This window comes from Buteo buteo, chromosome 8 (genome assembly GCF_964188355.1).
Source record: "Buteo buteo chromosome 8, bButBut1.hap1.1, whole genome shotgun sequence".
NCBI lineage: Eukaryota > Metazoa > Chordata > Aves > Accipitriformes > Accipitridae > Buteo > Buteo buteo.
This window is the reverse complement of record NC_134178.1, coordinates 31,851,821-31,871,920: the sequence shown is the minus strand read 5'-3', so window position 1 is coordinate 31,871,920 and position 20,100 is coordinate 31,851,821. Positions and strand designations below refer to the sequence as shown.

Below are 20,100 nucleotides of genomic sequence, written 5' to 3'. Positions count from 1 at the left end.
ATATCCCCAATACTCAGAAATTGTTGATGCCTTGTCCACATTACTAATAAGAAGTTTAGCATTGATATTTGCCCAGAATTTTAGCAGTTAAAGAACATTTCATGGCCCCTCTCCCACTTTCCTATAGACTTTCTTCTTACGGAAACGGGAAAATCAGTCTCTGGAAATGAAGCAATGCAAACAGGAATCCTTAGAACCCTTCCAAATGCTACACTTAACAAAAATTATCTTGCTGCTATGTCAATGTATGTCATAATACTACAGTTTCCATAGACATTATAACCTTGACTTTCATAGTACCGCATTCACACAGCTTTTAAAAAAGAACATGCATTAAACAAACAAACAAAATAGGTTGAGTTGTTTTGGAAAATTTTATGCTGCAACCTATAAAAAGGAAACGAAAAGGGCTGTTTACTGTAAGACACTCTTCTTTCTTCTCTCTGTTTTCTCCAGTAGATACTAAGTAGATTGTCTACACACAACTGAAGGCTGGAAAAGATTTGTGTAATTCTGCAATATTGACCACCAGTTGATCAATTAATGTTCTTGTGAAAATAACCATCCAACCACTTTTGTACTCATAAAGACTTTTTTTGTTGTTGTTTTTAATTTATCTGAAATATGGGTTGCTTTTTCAGATGCTTAAAAGGAAGTCCAGTTAGCACAAAAATTTTAAAGTAAAAATCTGTTTCAGGCATTTTACTGTGACCAATGTATTACTATGTTCCCTAAATATAGTCAGTTAGAAATACAAAATCCTAATGTGTCAACTTCCATGAAACTTAGCTGTTAGCTCAGAGAACTACTGATGTTAAGCCATCTTCACCAGTGGCAACAGTATTTCTTTTGCTGAGAACACTAGCTCTGCCAAATGTAAATTCCATGCCCTACAGTAATTTCTTTTAAAATTTTCAAGTTGCATCAGCTTACTACAGTTTAAAACAGGAATGACCCAAACAAACATCCACTGAGGTTCAAAAGATAGACTAGTAGTGTTTACACAGCAGACTCAAGTGATTTACAAATGTTACTGGAAAATAGACATTTACAGAAAGTTACAAAAATAAGAACTCTGAGTGTTTATAAAAGTCATCTTCATGCATTTTGCTTCAGAGCCTATGCTCCCCAATGGCACTTCCAGTTCCTTAGCATCCAAGCTGAAAGCTGACTTCTTTTCACTAAGTATGCACAGAGCTCAGAACCATAATCTAAGTACCCTGATCAGAAGCCTAAAATTACATTCCATGAGTATTCATTTCAGGGCTTAACATCTGCCAGTCAACTAATGCAACTGATGCTTGAGCCCCCAAAGAACGTCATAAACTTATTAATCACTACCTCCAGTGGTTTATGAGCACTATATTTAAAAACAAAACAATGACTGCAGAACAAAGGGTCCTCAAAAATTCTAGATTATTTTAGTTTGCATTGCTTAAAAAGTCAGGAAACAAAACTGAAAGGAATGATTAGGAACATTTAAATTACAGAAGCAATGTTTGCAAAAGGTCCAAACACCAGTAAGAGTCAAACTTTTGTAATAACTAACCTTAGTATTAGAGTATAAAAAAATACAGATGCTGTATCCCCTTTTGTAATGAAAGCACCTACATGCAGCTTTATAATCCATGAATTTCTTTATACCGTGACCACCACCTTCACACTGATGAGGTATTTGCCTAGGGGAGCAGAGCCAGGGTTCTGCTGAAGGACATGCAATACGTACGTGATAATGGACTACCTTTGAACAAACCAAGTCCTCCTCTTTAACAGCTCAGTTTAGGTGAAACTACTAGTTAAAGCTGCACTTACAGAAGCGCATTGGGAATGCACTCTTCGGGGAAAGCAAATGCAGGGAACTGTGGTCATACAGAGCAGGATGTCTGAATTTTCTCAGAAGTTTACACACACCCTCCAGCTACAAGGATTCTATAGGGATATTTAAAACCATTGTTCTCTTGATGCTGTTTATGATTATGAAATATTTACAGCCCATATATTTTTGAAATAAATAATGTTTTGTATCATCCTAAATGAGTATTAAATACATACTAAATCATTTTTGTACATAAAAAGAATTGATACCTCTCCTATATACAAATACAATGGCAATTATAAAAACTGAGATGGCAGTGACAAAACACACATTAATAAGCAAGCAGAATTCCTTCTGACTGACCCCATGCATTAGCAGAAAACATCCAGCCTCTCGGATCAGTATCGGGAACATTCAGTCACTGTTAGCTGTATTAAAGCCTTGCACAAAGAATAAGGGGACAGCAGCATAAAATGAAATAAATTGTTAATTTCATCATAATTCCAGAGTTTAAAATAAAACTCTTATTGAACCAAGAGGAGAAAAAATAATTTTCCTCCTACAAGGTACCTAGACTTCTCTCAAAGCAACAAGAACAAATTCCTTCTCATTAAAATTTTCTCTTCCCAAATGCTATTCTGAGTCAGAGGAGATTCTGAGTTAGGTTAAACTATTTACTTTCCATCCAGACCTGTCATTTCTCTTGCTTTTAAAATGAACATTAAATTACCTCCGCAAAGGAATTAAAGCATGAGATAGCATGATTGAGTTGTAGTGTCTTAACAAGCTTCTTCAAAGGCTTAGAACCTGGCCACATCTTAAGGATGCACCAAAAGGCACACTGGCCCTGACACAAAGGCTATTCTTCCCCAGCCAAATTTAAAAGTTCTGTTCTAACACATGAAGAAATTACAGAAAAGCCGGCTTTTTTTCTTTTTTTTTAATGTTGAGAAATGATGCTTTCTCCCTTTGCCTTGTTCTTGTGAACTGTTGTGAGAGCTTGAATGAAATCTAAAATGGAAACAAGATCAGCCAGTGGCCTACATCTGCCAGGGAAAATTTCAACCCAAAAATAAATTATGAAGTTAGAGGTGCTGAAGGTATGTTCTGCCAGGAAAAAATAAGACTACTTACGGAGAGCTAGTGCTACCAGACCTTCTGTAATACCAGAAACATTACAGATACAGGAAGACAGAAAGGGAATCTTATACACTAAGTGTGGGTAGTCCTCTGATACAGTAGGTGTGAATAATGCCCTGCATACAGCAGAGTTAATGACAAGACAAAAGTATTCCCAAGTCTCTAAAAACAGGGTGGGTGTGGGTGTGTATTGTTTTGGTTTTTTAATTCCTGTAAACGGGTAAAGAAATTTTCTTTTAATATCCATTTAATTCCACCAAAAAGTATCTGTGCACCAATTAATCATTTCTTACCTGTGTTCCCATCCCCACTTTCCATTGATGGTTTACTGGTTTCTGACGGATTGTTCATTCTTGAGTCTGCATTAAAACAGAAATAAAGATAAAGTAATACAGCAAAAAAACCCCAAATCTATTCATACCTTCTTGTCTAAGGGAAGTACAGAACATCAGGAATTTGATATGTACTTTACCCTAATTCAGATTATAACACAAAAAGAATGATCAGAAGCAGAACACAATACTGAATCTTCCAGATAAACATTGTTTCAAAATTTTGTATGTCATTATTCCCATACATGAAAACATGGTGTTAAGGGAATAAAGACAGCATGCTGGAAGGCAAAGATAGGTAGAAGCTTAATTTTCAGTACAATCAAAGTCATAGAAGAAAAAAAAAGGGGGGGGGGGGGCGACAATGACTACATCAAGGTTCAAAAACATTAAGTCTGACCACCATGGCCTATATTATTGTTGTGTTGGTGTGTCGTGTCGTCCCCGTCCCGTCCCCCCCCCCGAGAAAGGAAATTCAGTCATTATAATTAAATAGATGCCATTTTTCTAATACTGCATTTTTATTTTACAGGAATGCCACTGAGATTAAGTAATTTTATATTTCCTATATATTCATGCAAAACCATACAAATATAAAATAATTCCTCTTCCTTCTTCCTCTGGATGAATCTACTGAAAAGTCTGCTCTTGGTTTCAAAGCTTGTCAGCTGAATATAGTGCAAAGCAGAGGGCCTCTCCAGATGGCAGACCGAGAATATAGTTTCCTTATATAGGAATCTATACAGATGTTCTGTGTACAGCATCAGCTCTCCAGCTTATTACCTCCTCATTCCTTGCTACCGACCCCAGCATGCAACATTATCACAAACCAAAATGACAAAAAGAATCTCAAGACAGACCAGTTCATAAAATGAAGCGTAAGCAAATCCTTAAGCGCGTTCTTCCATTCCTATAACCAGTTAAATGCAAGTTCAACGAGCTCAAAATAAACCCTTCACTCCAGGATATTCTCTTGCTAAGTGCTTAAAAGGTTACCTCTATCACATACTTTCATCAAAGCAGTGATTTCCAAAATATCAACCACCTGAAGAAGAATACAGTAACAGCATGAGCCGCTACATCTTTCCCCCAGACATTTCCAAGAATGCCCAGACACTTCACTGCTTGGCAGTCTATGAGAGCTGGAAATGAGAAGCTGGACTATTGCCATGTACTATCACCTGCTGCTGCCCAGAGAGACCAGTGCCACCCTCAGGCTGTCAGAACCAGGGGCAGCAGCAGCAGAGGAACACAAGCAAATGCCAGGAGGAATGAAGCACACGTGGGCAGGGCAAGAGTGAAAACAGGAGTCACGACGAAGCCTGGCTGGGAGTGCGGTGTGGGAAAAGGAGGGAACTAGTCAGAAATGCAGCATGTGTGAGAGAAAAGATAAGAGACGTCAACCTTGGAAAAACTCCAATAAGCAGTTAGGAAACACAATTTAAGATGTGTCAGTATTTTTAAAACAAATGTAATTTTCCATGTAAACAATTGCTGCAGCTGAACCCAGTAGGGCCTAGAAAACCCAGAGGACTGTAACAAAAAGGAATCTTTCCCCGACAAGTTAACTCAACCTCTCCAGAGCCTCAACTCTTCTCAGAAAGTTCCTATGCCTATGCTTGTATCTTTCAAGTGTCAGCCACACTTGAGATATGAACTCGAAGAGTTCATAAGTAAAAGAGATATGAACTATCAATGTTACTCTTAGTTTAAAGGCAGATGTGTTAAACTGCTTTTTGTAAGAGGGAGTGAATGAGGAGAAACTTTCCAGCTGAGCGCTGTTGGCCCACGCTTCAGCAGAAGGCTGCAAGTTCTGCCCCATTTTTCACAACCTCTGCTTAGCAGATTCAACCTATGAGTTCATAGCCTTGAAAGACAGAGCTCTGCTAAGGTTGCAGATACAGAACCTATTGCTTCCTGGCTCCTTACTTTGTCATTTTCCACATTTGGATAGTATGATCCGCACTCTAGAAACAGAACATGGGGTTCCACTGACTGCACAAAAATGTTTGTTGTTGATGTGACTCTCCCTGCTTATAGATCTGTGTGTAAAACAAATACAAAGTATGTTTCTGTCTAGAAGTTGCATGTACCTTAAATTGAGTTTATTGTTGTGGCAACAGCACATTTATTTAAAGTGATTATAGGCAACATTCATTTGATAAATAGCATTAGTTCGTTCGTTGACACACAGCTGGCTACTAAAATTAGTTTAGGTTCAGAGACCACTGAATGGGAGACTTCGCTTTGGACACAAACACAAAGAGCCCTCATCCAACAGGAAAACAAGCAAAGAGGGCTTAGAAGTCCAATACATTTGAGTGAGCCTAGTTTCCACAACCATGGAGCTATTAGACATAGGGTGTATTTTTTAAGCCCAGAGCACAAAGACAGCCTGAACTCCTGATAGCACTGACCACAGAAGGGAAGAGCACAGGTTGAGAAGATTGTCTCTCAGTAACATGGGATCCATTCACTGAACCACTTCAGAAAGCTCTTGCAAGAACACCACCACCACAGGGCCTCCTGTGCTCATTTGTTGCAGTAACTCAAGTATTAGTGCCACTGTGCAGGATACTAAGAGTAGAATAAACAAAGTAAACCTGGAGGGGGGACACAACTGTCCTGTGCACAAAACTCCAAGCCATGTAGTGACTGTTCATTCTGTATGAGGGAGCTTATACAACAAACCTTCCTGTACGACCAGCAAGCTTGCTCAGGACAAAGTTGTAACTGTACAGACCTCTTTTCATAAAGCAACCAAAACATGTTTTTCTGTCAGGCTATACTGCAAAATAAATCCTTTTAAAAAAAGGTTTTCAGTGTTTCCTAGTACTAGACATACACGTAAAGTTCACTCAACTACCAAAAGTGTGTCTAAATGAAGAATGTTTTATTGTAAAGATTCATCCCTAACAAAGACCTCAAACATTGCTATTGCAAAAAAGCAGCAAGTTGGATGAAGAAACAACTTTCTGGTACTGCTCAGGTTCAAATGAAGGATAGCATCCATTATTTCACCAGCTGACTATTTCTTGTTCAATCTGTAGGCCTTCTGCATGTAAAGCATCAAGAACAATGCCGCTATTTCCATTGCAAATGGTATGACATACATCTGAAGCACAAAACTGCTACCAGCAAAACAGATACATATCCGCAGGACACTAAACCTATGGATTCATTATACGTCAAATAAAAAGATTATTTGGTTTATATATGCTCATACGATTTCTGCTTTAAAGTCAAAGAATAAACAAATTAAGTGGGCTAAAAAAAACAAACCATAATGCCCTCACCTTTTCTTTTTCCTTTAGATCTTACTCGGGTTTTAAATAAAGGCCCTGGGCTACAACTTCTGCCAACATTATCTAAAAACAAACTCCACAGAAGGAAGGATCGAAAGCAGCAGGTGCATGATTGAAATCAAACTCTCAGGAGTGAATACAGCCAGTACTGCTACTCTGCTAGCAGGGCTGAGGGTGTCGCATGGCAGTGCCGTGCCAGGCTTTCACACACCCTCAGCAACATTTCAAAAGGTATTCAGAAGAAAGAAGCACCGGACACTGGACCAACCTGGAGTATTAGGGACTGTATATAGCTAGTAAAACACAGAAAATCTTAGCACGGAACACATCATTAACTATTTCCTTTCACCTCTTAAAGTGAAACTGCCTAATACTCCATCAGCACCAGCAAAAATGATTCATTGATGCGTATGGAAAAAACAAAGTTCAATGTGAGTGAAAACATGCCAAGAATTCTTTAGAAATTCATTTTCTGAAAAAAACACTTCATATTCAGAAACAAATACTCAGGTGGCTGCTTTAAAATTTACCATCCAAAAATACATTCTCTTACTTTGACATGTAAGTTCTTACATGAACTTACATAATGGAATCAAAAGAATATTAAAAAAAAAAAAAACAAAAAAAACAAAACCCCAAAAAGCAAAACTCTATACATCGAGCTTTGGGGAAAGAGCCTTGAAAATAAATAAAACCTATTGTAAAATTGGGATGATCCGTTATTATAAATAACTTTAAAAGACATGAAGAAGAAAATATGGCATGCCTGTTCTGCAGTCCTGATGGAATCTCAGTGCAGGAAATACATTATCCTGGTAACCTTAGGCACAGCTTGCAACGGTATCAATGGCAACCACTGTGCACTCCACCTTGTTTTCTATTACACTTGAAGAACCTTGCTATTACATTAAAAATACACAGACATAATATATATTCTGTTGGGGAATGGCTCAATACAGCTACTAAATTCTTTGAGACAGGGACTCACTCTCATTCATTTTAATGCTTTAAAATTCATAACACACAGATATGCAAGTCAAGTCCAGTGTTTGTTAGAAGCCAAATGCTTCTCAGATTGAAATCCTAAAAGCAGAAGGTCTGTATTAATATTATCCAAGCCTAGCAGCAAATCTCTCCAGTGCAGAGGAAACGAATTCTCCTGGAACGAGGGAAAGAAGAAGGAAAAAACCAAACCATGTATTTCCCTGGTACAGATCTATCTATCTACCAGGCAGCTACTTACTGCCGATTCACTGGTGAGCTTCAGCCTTACAAATACCTTCTCTAGCCTCTGCATATGTGATTAAGCCTCTACGCATAGTCAACCTCACAGCCTCTATTTCCATATTAAACGCTCATAAGAAAGAGCTGAGGTGGTACGCACCTAGAACGTAGTCGCTGCAGTCCAGCATTGCTGTGGTATCCTCTACAGCTTCAGATAGTCCAAGGAAAGGAAGAATGACAATTTATATCAAATCTACACTACTGCTCTCAACCAAACACGAAAGGGAGTGGGGAGGTGGGGGAAGAAATACAACTTCAGTTACACCATAGCAATCTTCAACTGAACAGGGAAACTTCAGTTGCTCTGTGGAGTTTTAGTCTCTCCTACTAGCTGTGTCTGACATTGTCAAGGCGACTGAAGCGTGAAAAGTTCCCCTTTTTGTAATAAAATAGAAACAAAGATTGCAGCTGGCAGTTTCCATAATGAAGCTTAATCAGTATGCGCCTGATTAGGGCCTTATGCAAATCTCTTCTCGTTAGCACAGCAGCCAGCACTTTGAAGTCCATGAACAATTCATTTGCAGAGTACACTGAAAGCGCTCCCTGCATAATTTAAACCACGGTATAAATATTTATCAGCTCATTTGCATATTAATTGGCAGTGCATGAAGGGAAAAATTATCTCCCTAGTGCCAGCATAATAATTAGGGAACAAAATGAATTTTCTTCCAATAGCTTGGCTTCTCAGCCCCAACTCAAGCACAGTACCACAGGGGAGCAGGGAGGGGAAGAGACAGAGTTCTGTTCAAATGCCACTGAAATGACACGTACAAATTAGAAACAACTCTAGAGACTTAAGCACCTTTAATCTTATTCCTGCTGGCAACAATAACTTTGGTAATAAAGGGGATTTGGAAAAAGCTTTCTACACAATCCAAATAATCCCACGAAAACAATTAGCAAGGTAGAAGCTGAACACAGAGCTGTCAAACTGGTGCTTCCACATCTGCGTGGAGTTTTCCACATCCGAACATGAACTGTCACAAGAAGGTCCTGGGCAGGAAAGAGAGTACCACCAGGGCAAGGAAGCAGCACAATTCCCTTTAAATGGCTAAGGAGCTTGGTGATTCATTATCGGGTAATCCCTTTGCCACGGCCAACTTAACAGCAGTGGATATGTCAAGCACTGTGTAACAGTTGACACCCACTAACCTATCCCGAGTTAAATCAAAATAGATTCAGTCTTTTGCTTTCCAATGACTTCCAAGAAAAAAAAAAATCTATTACTAATCCCTTCCACAAACATACACGATATAGCTAAACAAAACTTACTGTGGAGCTACGGTTTTTGAAAGAGGCACTTTACACCCAGGTCACATCTTTGAACCACTCAATGATAACCAGAACACACTTGCTGCTGTGACCACAAAGCATGCTGAAGGACTGGAGAACTGGGAAGAGGCTTTGGTCTGTGGAGGAATCAATCTTCTTTTCCAAAAGTGGTCCACAGAACTAAGTGTACTGACGAACTATGAGGCTAGATTAAACCATTTCAAATAGTTTGTTTACTACTCAAATACTCGTGTCCTAAACAGCAAGAATATTTATATAAAAATTCAAGTGTAATGTGGACATCACAACATTTAATATCCCATATTCCGATCAGGAAAAGATAATGTGATGATGCAGCTGACTACAGGGTTGAGCCATGCACTTCCAGATGTTAATGCGAATTTAAAGAGTAAGTTGGAATTTTTCCTTTCTTTTTTCTTTAAAAAAAGCTAGCTGTACTTTTCTTCTCATTTCTGAAGTAAATTCAAGCACCGCCTCTCCAAACAAGAAGGAGCGAGAAAAAAGGGACTTCTCAATCATCCAGTAGTGACTGGAATTTATTTCCACGCTTGACCTCTTCTTCTGTTCAGGTTCATATCTCTACTTAACACAAGATGTTCCCCGCTATATATTTAACGAGTGATCTACACTTGAAAAAGACTGCAAGAGAAGGTGCTCCCAACTGCACGGAAACAACTGCATGTACTGAATAGGTTTTCCTAATGCCTTGTTTCCAACTTGGTTTTCTACTCATTCATGTGTCCCATTGAGAACTCTGAGGCATACCTCCATGGTTCACAGACCTTGAGTAAACTTCACTCTTCCATACATGCTTTTGGAGTACACTGGGAAATAATCCGATGCTTCATCAGGAGAGTCTGGACAAATTCGTACAACAAGCCAAGCACTTCACAAAGCAAGTGCCAGTTTAACTAGTGGCTGAGCTGAGGCAGGCAGTAGCATAGTAAGAGGACAGCAGTGTTATCTTTGGGACCCTTTACAAATGAGAGTCTCTGTTGAGCTGGTTGAACACAGGTGCAGCATCAAAAGCGCATGACCGCAGGAAGTGACCGTTAAAAGCAGGCACGTGTGTAGTGATGGATGACTTGTATCAAACAACAGAACAAGCAAACAGCAAATAAAGGCCAGGGAAGGACATGCCTGAAGCAGTGTTAGCAAGTGTGCTGGTGGTACCACGGTGCTACTCATCGTCCGTACTATCAACACTGCAAGGACAGCTAACAAGGACAAGACAGAAATTTTCTTCCTATTCCTGACTGTCCCAACCAAGCTGCCTTACAAACACCAACCCCCACACAAATGTTCATTTGAACTGTAACTTCCACTAACCTGCTAATTTAAATAAAACCTTAGGCATTGGCTTTTCAAACTAACAATTTGGGGGTGGGCGTGTGTGTGTGTGTGTATGTGTGTAATTCTTCCAGTGACCACTTCATTCTTTGACAATTTTATTATCTTCCCTTTTATGTAAGTTCGTAATTTTTGGTCAAAAAACAACCCAACCCATTGTTTCACTTAGGCCACACTACTGCAACTATTTAACTGGTAGGCTTCCGAAGGAGACCTGAAGACACAAGTGGGGAAAGGTTTGGGGAGGAACAGTGCATACCACCCTGCTTCAAAACCAGTGGTGGAATATGCTAGTTAAACCTTCTGTTTAGATTCTGCTGTGTCATTGGCTGTTCTTTTTTCTCCCCTAGATTCTTACATTAGAAGTTACTTAACACCCTGAACCAAAGTCATACTTCTGGTACTCACATTTAAGCAAAATACCACTCTAGGCTCTGCACACAAAGTTTCATTTTTCCTCCAAAGGCACCTCTAAGAAGAGAGAGCAGTGCACCTTGTGATCATCAGTGCAAAAAACTCTCTACATCCCGCGCAACTACAGACATCTCAAAAATCATTTCTCTCCTCTTCACCCAATTCTACAATTCTTATATTGATGATTTTTCCCACAATTCTGTTCATACTTCTCCTTAAAACCAAAGGAACTAAGCCACTAACAAGGAGCCAGGTATGGCAAAGGCAGAGGTTCTTCAAACATTTCAGAGTCTGCAGACAAGTTTTCAGGAGACTCTTTCTACCCCATTCTCTTCTTTTCACTCTTTATGTATCTTCCATACCTTCCCATTTCAAATGAATGCTTTTGTTTTGCTGCTTGTCCCACCAACATGTCACTTTATTTATTCTGTTCTAATGATTATACTTGATACTTTAATACCTTACTTTTTGGAAAGAGAACTTCACTTTCCCCTGCAGGTTATGCAACTCTTGGTTAGAACTCCTTTTGCATCTTCTCTTTTACTTCTCCTCCTGGTTTTTTTTCTACTTATTATGCCCAAGTGACTGGCTGTAAACTCCAAAAAATTATTCCCCAATGTCATCTATTGTAAATAAATGTTATAGATAGTGAAAGTTGTTACAAACTAGGGGGAAAGGATGTTTAAACCCTTATCTTCAGATGGTTGGTCTCTTTTTTTTTTTTTTTTGTTAAACAATAAAAATGAGACAGAATTAAAGGGCTAAAGGGCAAAGTTATTATCAACATTATTCTATTCAACACCTTTATGGGGGGAAAGAATCTTCATTTTTATACAGATATGTTTCCATGTATTAGTAAAATGTCATTCACTACATGCCCTCAATGACAGCTGGAAATTTTTGCCACTAGCCAGCTCTGTGACAAGTGTGACCTTTGCAAACTTCGCAGGCATGCTTTCTGGTACAACATGGCAAGATTACCCAATAAGCCCACAACTCATTATTTGCCTTTTGAATGGTGTATTTGGAATGATACAAGGAAAGGAAATAAGGTATTAATAGTAACATACTGCCTTCATCAGTGTATCAGTGTCTAGCATATTTTATCTTGAAGAACCACTGAAGAAGACTGGTCACCAAAGCTTTGAAAGCAGCACATGACTAAGCACAACGTCAATGAACACTGGCAACACTCAGAGTAAGGCTGCTTTCTATATGCCACACCAGCCAAGACCATAGTTACTGCTAGCCCTAACATGACATTACACAGAACTACTACATTTTAACTCAAGATATTTCCAAGTCTCTATTCCACAAGCTAAATGAAACCCAATAAAAATTTCATCAAACAGAACTCCAATGTGCTATAAAAAAAAAATTACAAAAATCACATACTTCAACAAACTGTTATTAAAGTTGGCACAATCCTCTTAGAGTAATTATGGACAGACAGACAGTAGGTTGTTCACAGTTAGGGCTGCAAACTAAGCTAAATTTTAGCCACCACCTCTGACTTTGGCTAACAAAATTGATTTTATCTGGAAATCACTAAGTCTGCTCTGAAAGCCAAAGAGCAGTTGTCTGGAAAAGTCAAATAAAATTGGCCTGTTTTAGAATTACCAGTCATTATGCAATTGCTATGAATTGGAATTTTAGTCTACATCTAATTTTACTTCTCTCTCACAAATTCAAATCATAACTATCCTTTCAAACTTACCACCGCACAAAATGTCTCAAATTTTTTTCATGTACCTTTTTTGAAGAAAATTAAGTATGCAAACAGCTAAGCAGGAATACTAATTCATCCTATCTGTGCAGGACAGCAGATACTCATAAACACACATTAATATAAAGGGGTTTGTGTGTGGGTTTGGTTTTTTAAGTCTCACTTATTTTTGTCCACAGAAGGTAGCAGCTATGATGGTTTAAGTCATTTTTTTATAGTAAGAAAACTGTGGTCATGATGAACTCACAGTACAGTACCACCATATGAGGAGGGGAAAAAAGGGGGGGAAGGCAGTGGCAGGAGGTGGGGGAAGACAGTAAAGAAAATAAATACCCTTATTAAAAAATTACAGCATTATAGCTTTCACAAGCAAACTGAGCCTTATTTGAAACTCATGGCTAATTCTATCATTCTGGCATATCACCTGAACAGTTTTGCCCTCCCCTTACTGCCTACAAGCCATAGCACACAAGAAAGGATCCATACTATATTTACATAGAAGTTTTTCTTTCATTCTGTTCAGTGTTTTCTTTTCAAAAGCAAAGGATATAAATTCAGTGCAGTCAACCCATGTTGTTCAAAACCACAACTCTGATCCATGAAACCATCATAACATTTACTTAGAAGTCATGGAATATTTTGAAGAGTAGCAAACATTAGGTCTTCACATCTCCTGATGTAAGCACTCGTGTTTCAGTCATACTATGTTTTCAAGGTTTTCATCACTCTCATAATGGCTCAAGACCTTTTATTTATTTATACGCACCAAACACTACATCATAAGCACCGAATCCAGGAACTTAATTAAAAAAAAACCAATCCGAAGTGTCACAAAAAAGTCAAATTTGAACACAAATTTTGAAAACAAATTTGTGTTATTTAACTAGCATGGTGCACCTGCCATAGAGCTGTTGCACAGTAGTACTTTTTAGTATTTGCAGGAGGGCACTCACCTCCTTTCAATTTAACTAGAAGTTAGCATAGAAAATTAGTAAATCATGCTTTAATTCCACCTCACTTGAGGTATGGTTCTATACCATTACATAGTCATCACTCTAGTAAACTTGCATGTGAAAAGTATTATCCAAAGTTAAGCAGGATTTTTTTAAAAACACACAAACAAAATTTTTTAAAATGTTAATATTTTAAGGGAGATACCTATTTGAGTTTTTATCCATATATATGTGGGTCTTGTCTTCCTCTAGAATTATTGGTTTGTCAAATCTGAAATACTTCACACTAACAAGTATTGAACACCTGGAGCAGATGTATATTGTTTTATTAGTAAACACCTCTTATGTTTTATTACTTTTACAAGATTTGCATGCCTTATATTGTGTTTCAAAAAAGTACTGCAGGACACAAAGTAGAGAAAGACTGAAATGAAGACTGATGTGAAGTTACATGAACAAAACACAAGGGAGGGCTGAAGAACACTATCAGTAAAACTTCAAAATTTATCAGAAAAAGAAAAAAAAGAAGCAATCTAAGGGCACAGGTCTATGTAACAGCACTACTGAAACAAACAAACAAACAAACAAAAATGCCACCACCCTGAAAGCTTGCAAGCTTTTATGGGATGCTGCAGCTTGGGGCAGTTGGAGAACCTGGAGTACTGCCAGGCACCAGCCACCATGAGGAGTGGGGTGATCCCAAACTTCCCCCGACAGGGAACACCAGCCCATGCTCATGTATCCCCGGACCTAAAGTGGTTGTCTCTTACTAGTCGTGTGCTGGGATTAAATTTATGGGAACACATCTTCCATACATGCAGTGGCTACTGAAATTGTGCACACATTTGAATGGAAAAGGTAAACACAGTTCATACTATCCAATGATAGCAATGAAGATGGCACAAATATTGCTAGTTTCAAATTGTTATTGCAATACACATTAAAAATACCAAGTATTTGAGTAAAATAAATGTTCTCTAATATGTAAATCACAACACAATTGATCTGACAACATATGAAGACTACTTATGCCAAGCTCAAATATTGAACGGCAGTATTTGTTTTAGCAGTTGTATGACCTATCACATTTTGGAAACATCACCTTATGTGCATTCCAAAAGCATTAGATTTGCCTCCCCATGTCCACCCACATAACAGGGATAGGCCCTCAGAGCTTAAAAACATTATTTTTAAACTCACCTGTAAATCAAAGCACAATGCCTTATGCAAACACACTGTTTCTCTGTTCTCCACTTTGCCAAAGTAGTAATTACTAGTCTAGCCTGATGAATAGGGGCTCTATAAAGAACAGACTAATCCAGTATATGACTTAACCATACAATTCAGTTCAATTCAAATCCCAGAGTCTTCATGCCACTTGTCATTAAATACACTACAGGTCACTCTCAAAATAAATAACTCAAAGTCACAGGTTTAAGTTTACTATGATTTCTGCTGGAGCCAACTGGATACACAGAAGATCAACAGGAGAGATAGTATTTAACTCTAGTTAGCATTAGAGTGTTTGACAAACAAATTAATAGAAAAAAGCACATGCAAAACCTCTGCAGTTCGTGGTATGAACCAAAGTTGCACTGCTGTTATCACCATCGTTTGCAGAAACTGCTTTTGCTCTCTCTTCCTTAATAACTATCTCAAATCTGAAGGAGGATATTGCTTTAATGCCCTCAGCACACTGATCCAGACACTATTAACACCTGTAGGAACTACAAGACATGTCATGAGAATGCTTCTTTCTGAAGCTTAAATTATTTGATCTCAAAGAGGAAAAGGCCAAATTCCAGACAAGCTGCTTTGTATGTTACAAATTGAACAAAAAATTGCCAGGTGCAAGATCTGAAGAAAGAAACAGTTATTCACACTGCAGACACTGATTCCATCCATCAGCACACCTATCCAAGTATCTATCATTTTGGATGGTCAGAGCTAATGGAAGATTGAATATGCTATCAGTCAGAAAAAAAAAAAATACAAAGTTCCTGTGCACCTGCGTCTTTAATTTACAATAATTTAGGAACAGTAGAAAGTGAAAACCACAGCGTAACTACACATATAAAGTATAACCTACATGAGTTTTTCCAGGAAATGCTCACAAGCACAGTTTTGCCCATTTTAGCAGCTATGCTGTGCTAAAGCAGAAAAGGCATTGATTAGCTTTTCCAGGAAATAACCACAGGAACAGGTTTACTAGCAGCAGTGCAGAAGTGCATGCAGTATGACTACCACCTGTGGCTGTGTTTGCAGAGGATTTGCTGGGAAGACATTTACATTTTATTTGCAGGCCCATGAACACATACCACTGAAGACAGGAATGTCTTGTTTATTTCTCCAACAAACCAGAGCAGAGGTAAAGTTTTCTGCACTGCCCCACTTTAACTTATTTTGATTGGAAGTGTTAGGTTGACAGATATAGAATCCTCTCAAAAGAAATTAATGATCTAGTCATAAATTACAGGGTAAAAGAAGTCAACTGAAAAAATTAGGTCAAAAGGCCTAACAAAAAAATATTTAGAAGTGATACCCAGAATGCTTTAATTCTTAGTTGCCAATTCCTCAATAAAACACGTTTCATATATGCATATCTCACCATTTTCAGAGAGAAACAAAAAATTAAAAACAGGACACTTAATTTAGGACCCTAAATAAATGCCTGTCAGTACTACAGCCATGGGCCATGAACGCTGAGTCAGCAAAAAGCCAGCAGGAGCACCAGTAGCTGCAGCCCTGCTCATCCCCACTGCTGTACTGCCTCCTCTCTGATGCTGTCACATACAGAACTACACAAGAAAATTGATCTGTGTTAAACTACTCCAGCCACAAGGAGAAAATACTAACCCAAATCTGTTTCTTAATCCAAGCGGAGAAATGTTTACCCTGTTGAAGCACAAAGGCAGCAAGGAGGCAGGAACAAACAACTGGGTAAGACTGTTTCAGCAGCAGTATTACCTTAAAACTTTTATTGTCTACAGTTTAAATCCACTTGTATGTTACATATTTGTCTTATGAACTCTGTAATGCAACTTGTGTGACAAATAAAAGAAATTAAAATCACACAACAACTATTTCCTCTTCGGGACACTGACTCTCAGCCCTAATGTTGACAACTTGTATTAATTAGTATACTTACATATGCACATACCCCTCCAATTCGACTCTTGAGAATACTCTTTTTGATTTCTGGTCTCCTCACACGCACCATTTCCATGCTTAAAAATGGAAATGTGATTCCTACATTGTAGGACTTAACTATATAATCACTTATTTTCATCAGATGTGTTGAAGGCATTAGAATTACAAGGTTTTGAAAGTAAAGAAAATGGCGAGTGTTGACAAGAAACTAACAGAAGCAGCAGTAAAGTAACAGCTATAGTTATACCAGTAAGTAGTTTTGCTTAGACTCCGCTTAGAGTGCTAAACCCCAAATTCAAAGAATTCGTCACAGAAGAACTTAAAAATAACTACTAACCCTATAATAACATAGTAGACCAAACTACAGCAAATAAACAAAAAGTACACCTTATAAATGTCTGATGCATCTATATTAAAAGCCCATATGTTGGTCTACAGCATCCTGACAGGCTGAAAACTTGAATCTTAGGGAAGACCAAGGCTCTGGTGACATTACAATAGATCAGGACTGAAAATGTTTACAGGTCGACAACCACCCTTTAACACTCAGAACTATTCACTTTTTAAAATATGTGTGTGTGTATATATATATATATGAACTTTGTATTTTTTATATAAAAACATATATACTTTGTATACATTTATACATGCTTTGCATTTTATATAAAACATATATACTATATGTTTTTTATATATACATATAAAAATTTAAACAAGAGTACTGAGGTGGTGATCTCATATTTCTCAAAGCTTCTAAGCCTACTGTTCTGAAAAGAGTTTACATGTTCCTGTAAGACATTCCTGCAGAAAGGTACCAAGGCAGTTTGTCAACCCAGTGGAAGAAATAGCGTAAAGAGCAAGTCAGCATACAGTGCTATTTTAATCACTTTTGTCCAGCCTTGGTCAAAAGGCAAGTTGATGTAGTGAGAATGAACAAGCAAGCAAGAAGTAAAGCGCTTAAGTGCCAGGACACCATCACGCCCCCAAATCCAGCCACAAACAGCCTGAGAGCTGCTAGCTGACCACTGCTGCTGACTTGAATGAAAACTGTTCCACAGCCTTCTTAGGAAGTCACAGTCTCCACTGACAGAAGAGCAATTCAGCATTCAGAAAAAAATTATGCTAAGCTCTCCAGCAACACTCAATATTGCGCTGACATTTTAATATTGCACTGAGTTGAACTAACATGCCATTTTAAAAGAATGACCTGTATTCCCCACTGCCTTCAAAATCTCTCACCATCACAGAGAGATTACTCATTAAAAACACAGAGAAACTTAACAAATTCTCTGGGATTTAACTAAGTTAGAGGCAATAACACCAAAAAAATCCTCGGTGACGTTACATTTCTAACAAGCCTCACAACACTGGCAAAATGCACGAAAAAGGCTACAAAATTCAGAACGCTGCATGAGTCTGCAAGAACCATGAATACGAGCAGCTTTTCCATCCAATGTGACAGTCTCAGAATGACAAGCCCTTTTTTGCCAGCCTACCGGCTAGTCTACACTCCTCTTTTCTTCTTTTGAATTTTCCCCAACTTAAATTGAATGCAAATAAGCCAGGTGTGGTCCCCAGAGCAGTAATCTGCAGATAGTCCCCACAGAGTTCCCATAGCAACTTGCACAGCTGGCCATGAGCAAGAGGTTGTATCTGCTTCATATTGGCTACAGAGTTTAAACACTCAGCGAGTGAAACACCAATTACAGCATCTTGTAAAGGAAACATCTACTAAAATCACATCCATTTTTCTTGATTAATACAGGAAAATAAAACTCTGGATATACCCCTAGTTCAGCAACTGCTCAGCATGTAAAGTGAGTATCTGCTATTTACAGGAGGTGATGTCTGTGAAGGAAATGGCTTCTCTCTTCTGCTGCAAAGTACTGAAGCTTAAGAGACACTACACCATTTAGAAAATGCTTGTCATTCTGTAAATTGCAATCAAGAATACAAAGCTGAAAGAGAGAAGTCAGAAACTCAAATACAAATCCTTCTTGTCAAGTTATAAGACTTCCACAAGACAGTACCTCTCTGATAAGTGCTTCGTAGTATTTCCAATTTTAATTGTACTCTTTTCTGTAGCAGCTAAGTGTCATTCTAAAAATCTAAAGTTACCCTATAACTGACAAACAATCGTTCACTACATACAAATCCTATCCTTTGTTCTTTACCTGCAGACACACATCCCACCTATGATTCAAGCCACTCCTTTCTGTGTCCTGCACATGTAGCTCACTGCTTTTGCCTACATCCAAGCCCCCAATTCTTCTCCTTTATGCTTCACCCCAGCCTTCTCCCTGTGTCCCCTTGTATTAGCTTTGTGTGGCAAGGTTGGGGGGGGATGCTTCAGGGGTGGCTTCTGTGAGAAGCTGCTGGAAGCTTCCCCCATGTCCAACAGAGCCAACACCAGCTGGGTCTAAGACAGACCGGCTGTTGGCCAAGGCCAAGTCCATCAGTGATAGTGGTAGTGCCTCTGTGATAACATAGTTAAGAAGGAAAAAAAGTTGCTGGGACAGACAGAAATGGCAGCCGCAGAGAGGAGTGAGAACATGTAAGAGAAACAACCCTGCAGACACCAAGGTCAGTGCAGAAGGAGGGGGAGGAGATGCTCCAGGCGCCGGAGCGGAGATTCCCCTGCAGCCCGTGATGAAGACCATGGTGAGGCAGGCTGTTCCCCTGCAGTCCAGGGAGGTCCACGGTGGAGCAGATCTCCACCTGCAGCCTGGGGAGAGAGGACCCCATGCCGGAGCAAGTGGGTGCCCGAAGGAGGCTGTGACCCTGTGGGAAGCCCACGCTGGAGCAGGCTCCTGGCAGGACCTGCAGATCTGTGGAGAGAGGAGCCCACGGAGCAGGTTTTCTGGCAGGACTTGTGACCCCACGGGGGACCCACGCTGGAGCAGTGTGCTCCTGAAGGACTGCACGCCATGGGAGGGACCCATGCTGGAGCAATTCATGAAGAACTGCAGCCCATGAGAAGGACCCATGTTGGAGAAGTTCATGGAGGACTGTCTCCCGTGGGAGGGACCCCAAACTGGATCCGGGGAAGAGTGTGATGAGTCCTGCCCCTGAGGAGGATGAAGCAGCAGCGATAACATGTGATGAACTGACTGTAAACCCCGTCCCCCTGTGCTGCTGGGTGGGGTAGGTAGAGAATTCGGGAGTGAAGTTGTACCCGGGAAGAAGGGAAGGTGTTTTGAGATTTGGTTTTATTTCTCATTACCCTACTCTGGTTGCTTGGCAATAAATTAAGTTAATTCTCCCCAAGTTGAGTCTGTTTTGCTCATGATGGTAGTTGGTTGAGTGATCTCTCCTGTCCTTATCTCGACCCTTTGTT

The 20,100-nt window shown here is 39.1% G+C and overlaps 1 protein-coding gene across 6 annotated transcripts in view; it reads right to left on the bottom strand.

The window, feature by feature from the left end:
• The window catches only part of POU2F1 (POU class 2 homeobox 1), a 120,993-nt gene that overhangs the window by 51,469 nt on the left and 49,424 nt on the right, over positions 1-20,100 (bottom strand). For all 6 annotated transcript variants that reach the window (XR_012651319.1, XM_075034035.1, XM_075034037.1 and 3 more), the window contains exon 2: positions 3,250-3,315. Coding sequence is in view for 5 of the 6 variants with exons in the window: in XM_075034035.1 (XP_074890136.1) it covers positions 3,250-3,315 (66 nt within the window). In the remaining variant the exon portion in view is untranslated. The remainder of the gene's footprint in view (positions 1-3,249; positions 3,316-20,100) is intronic.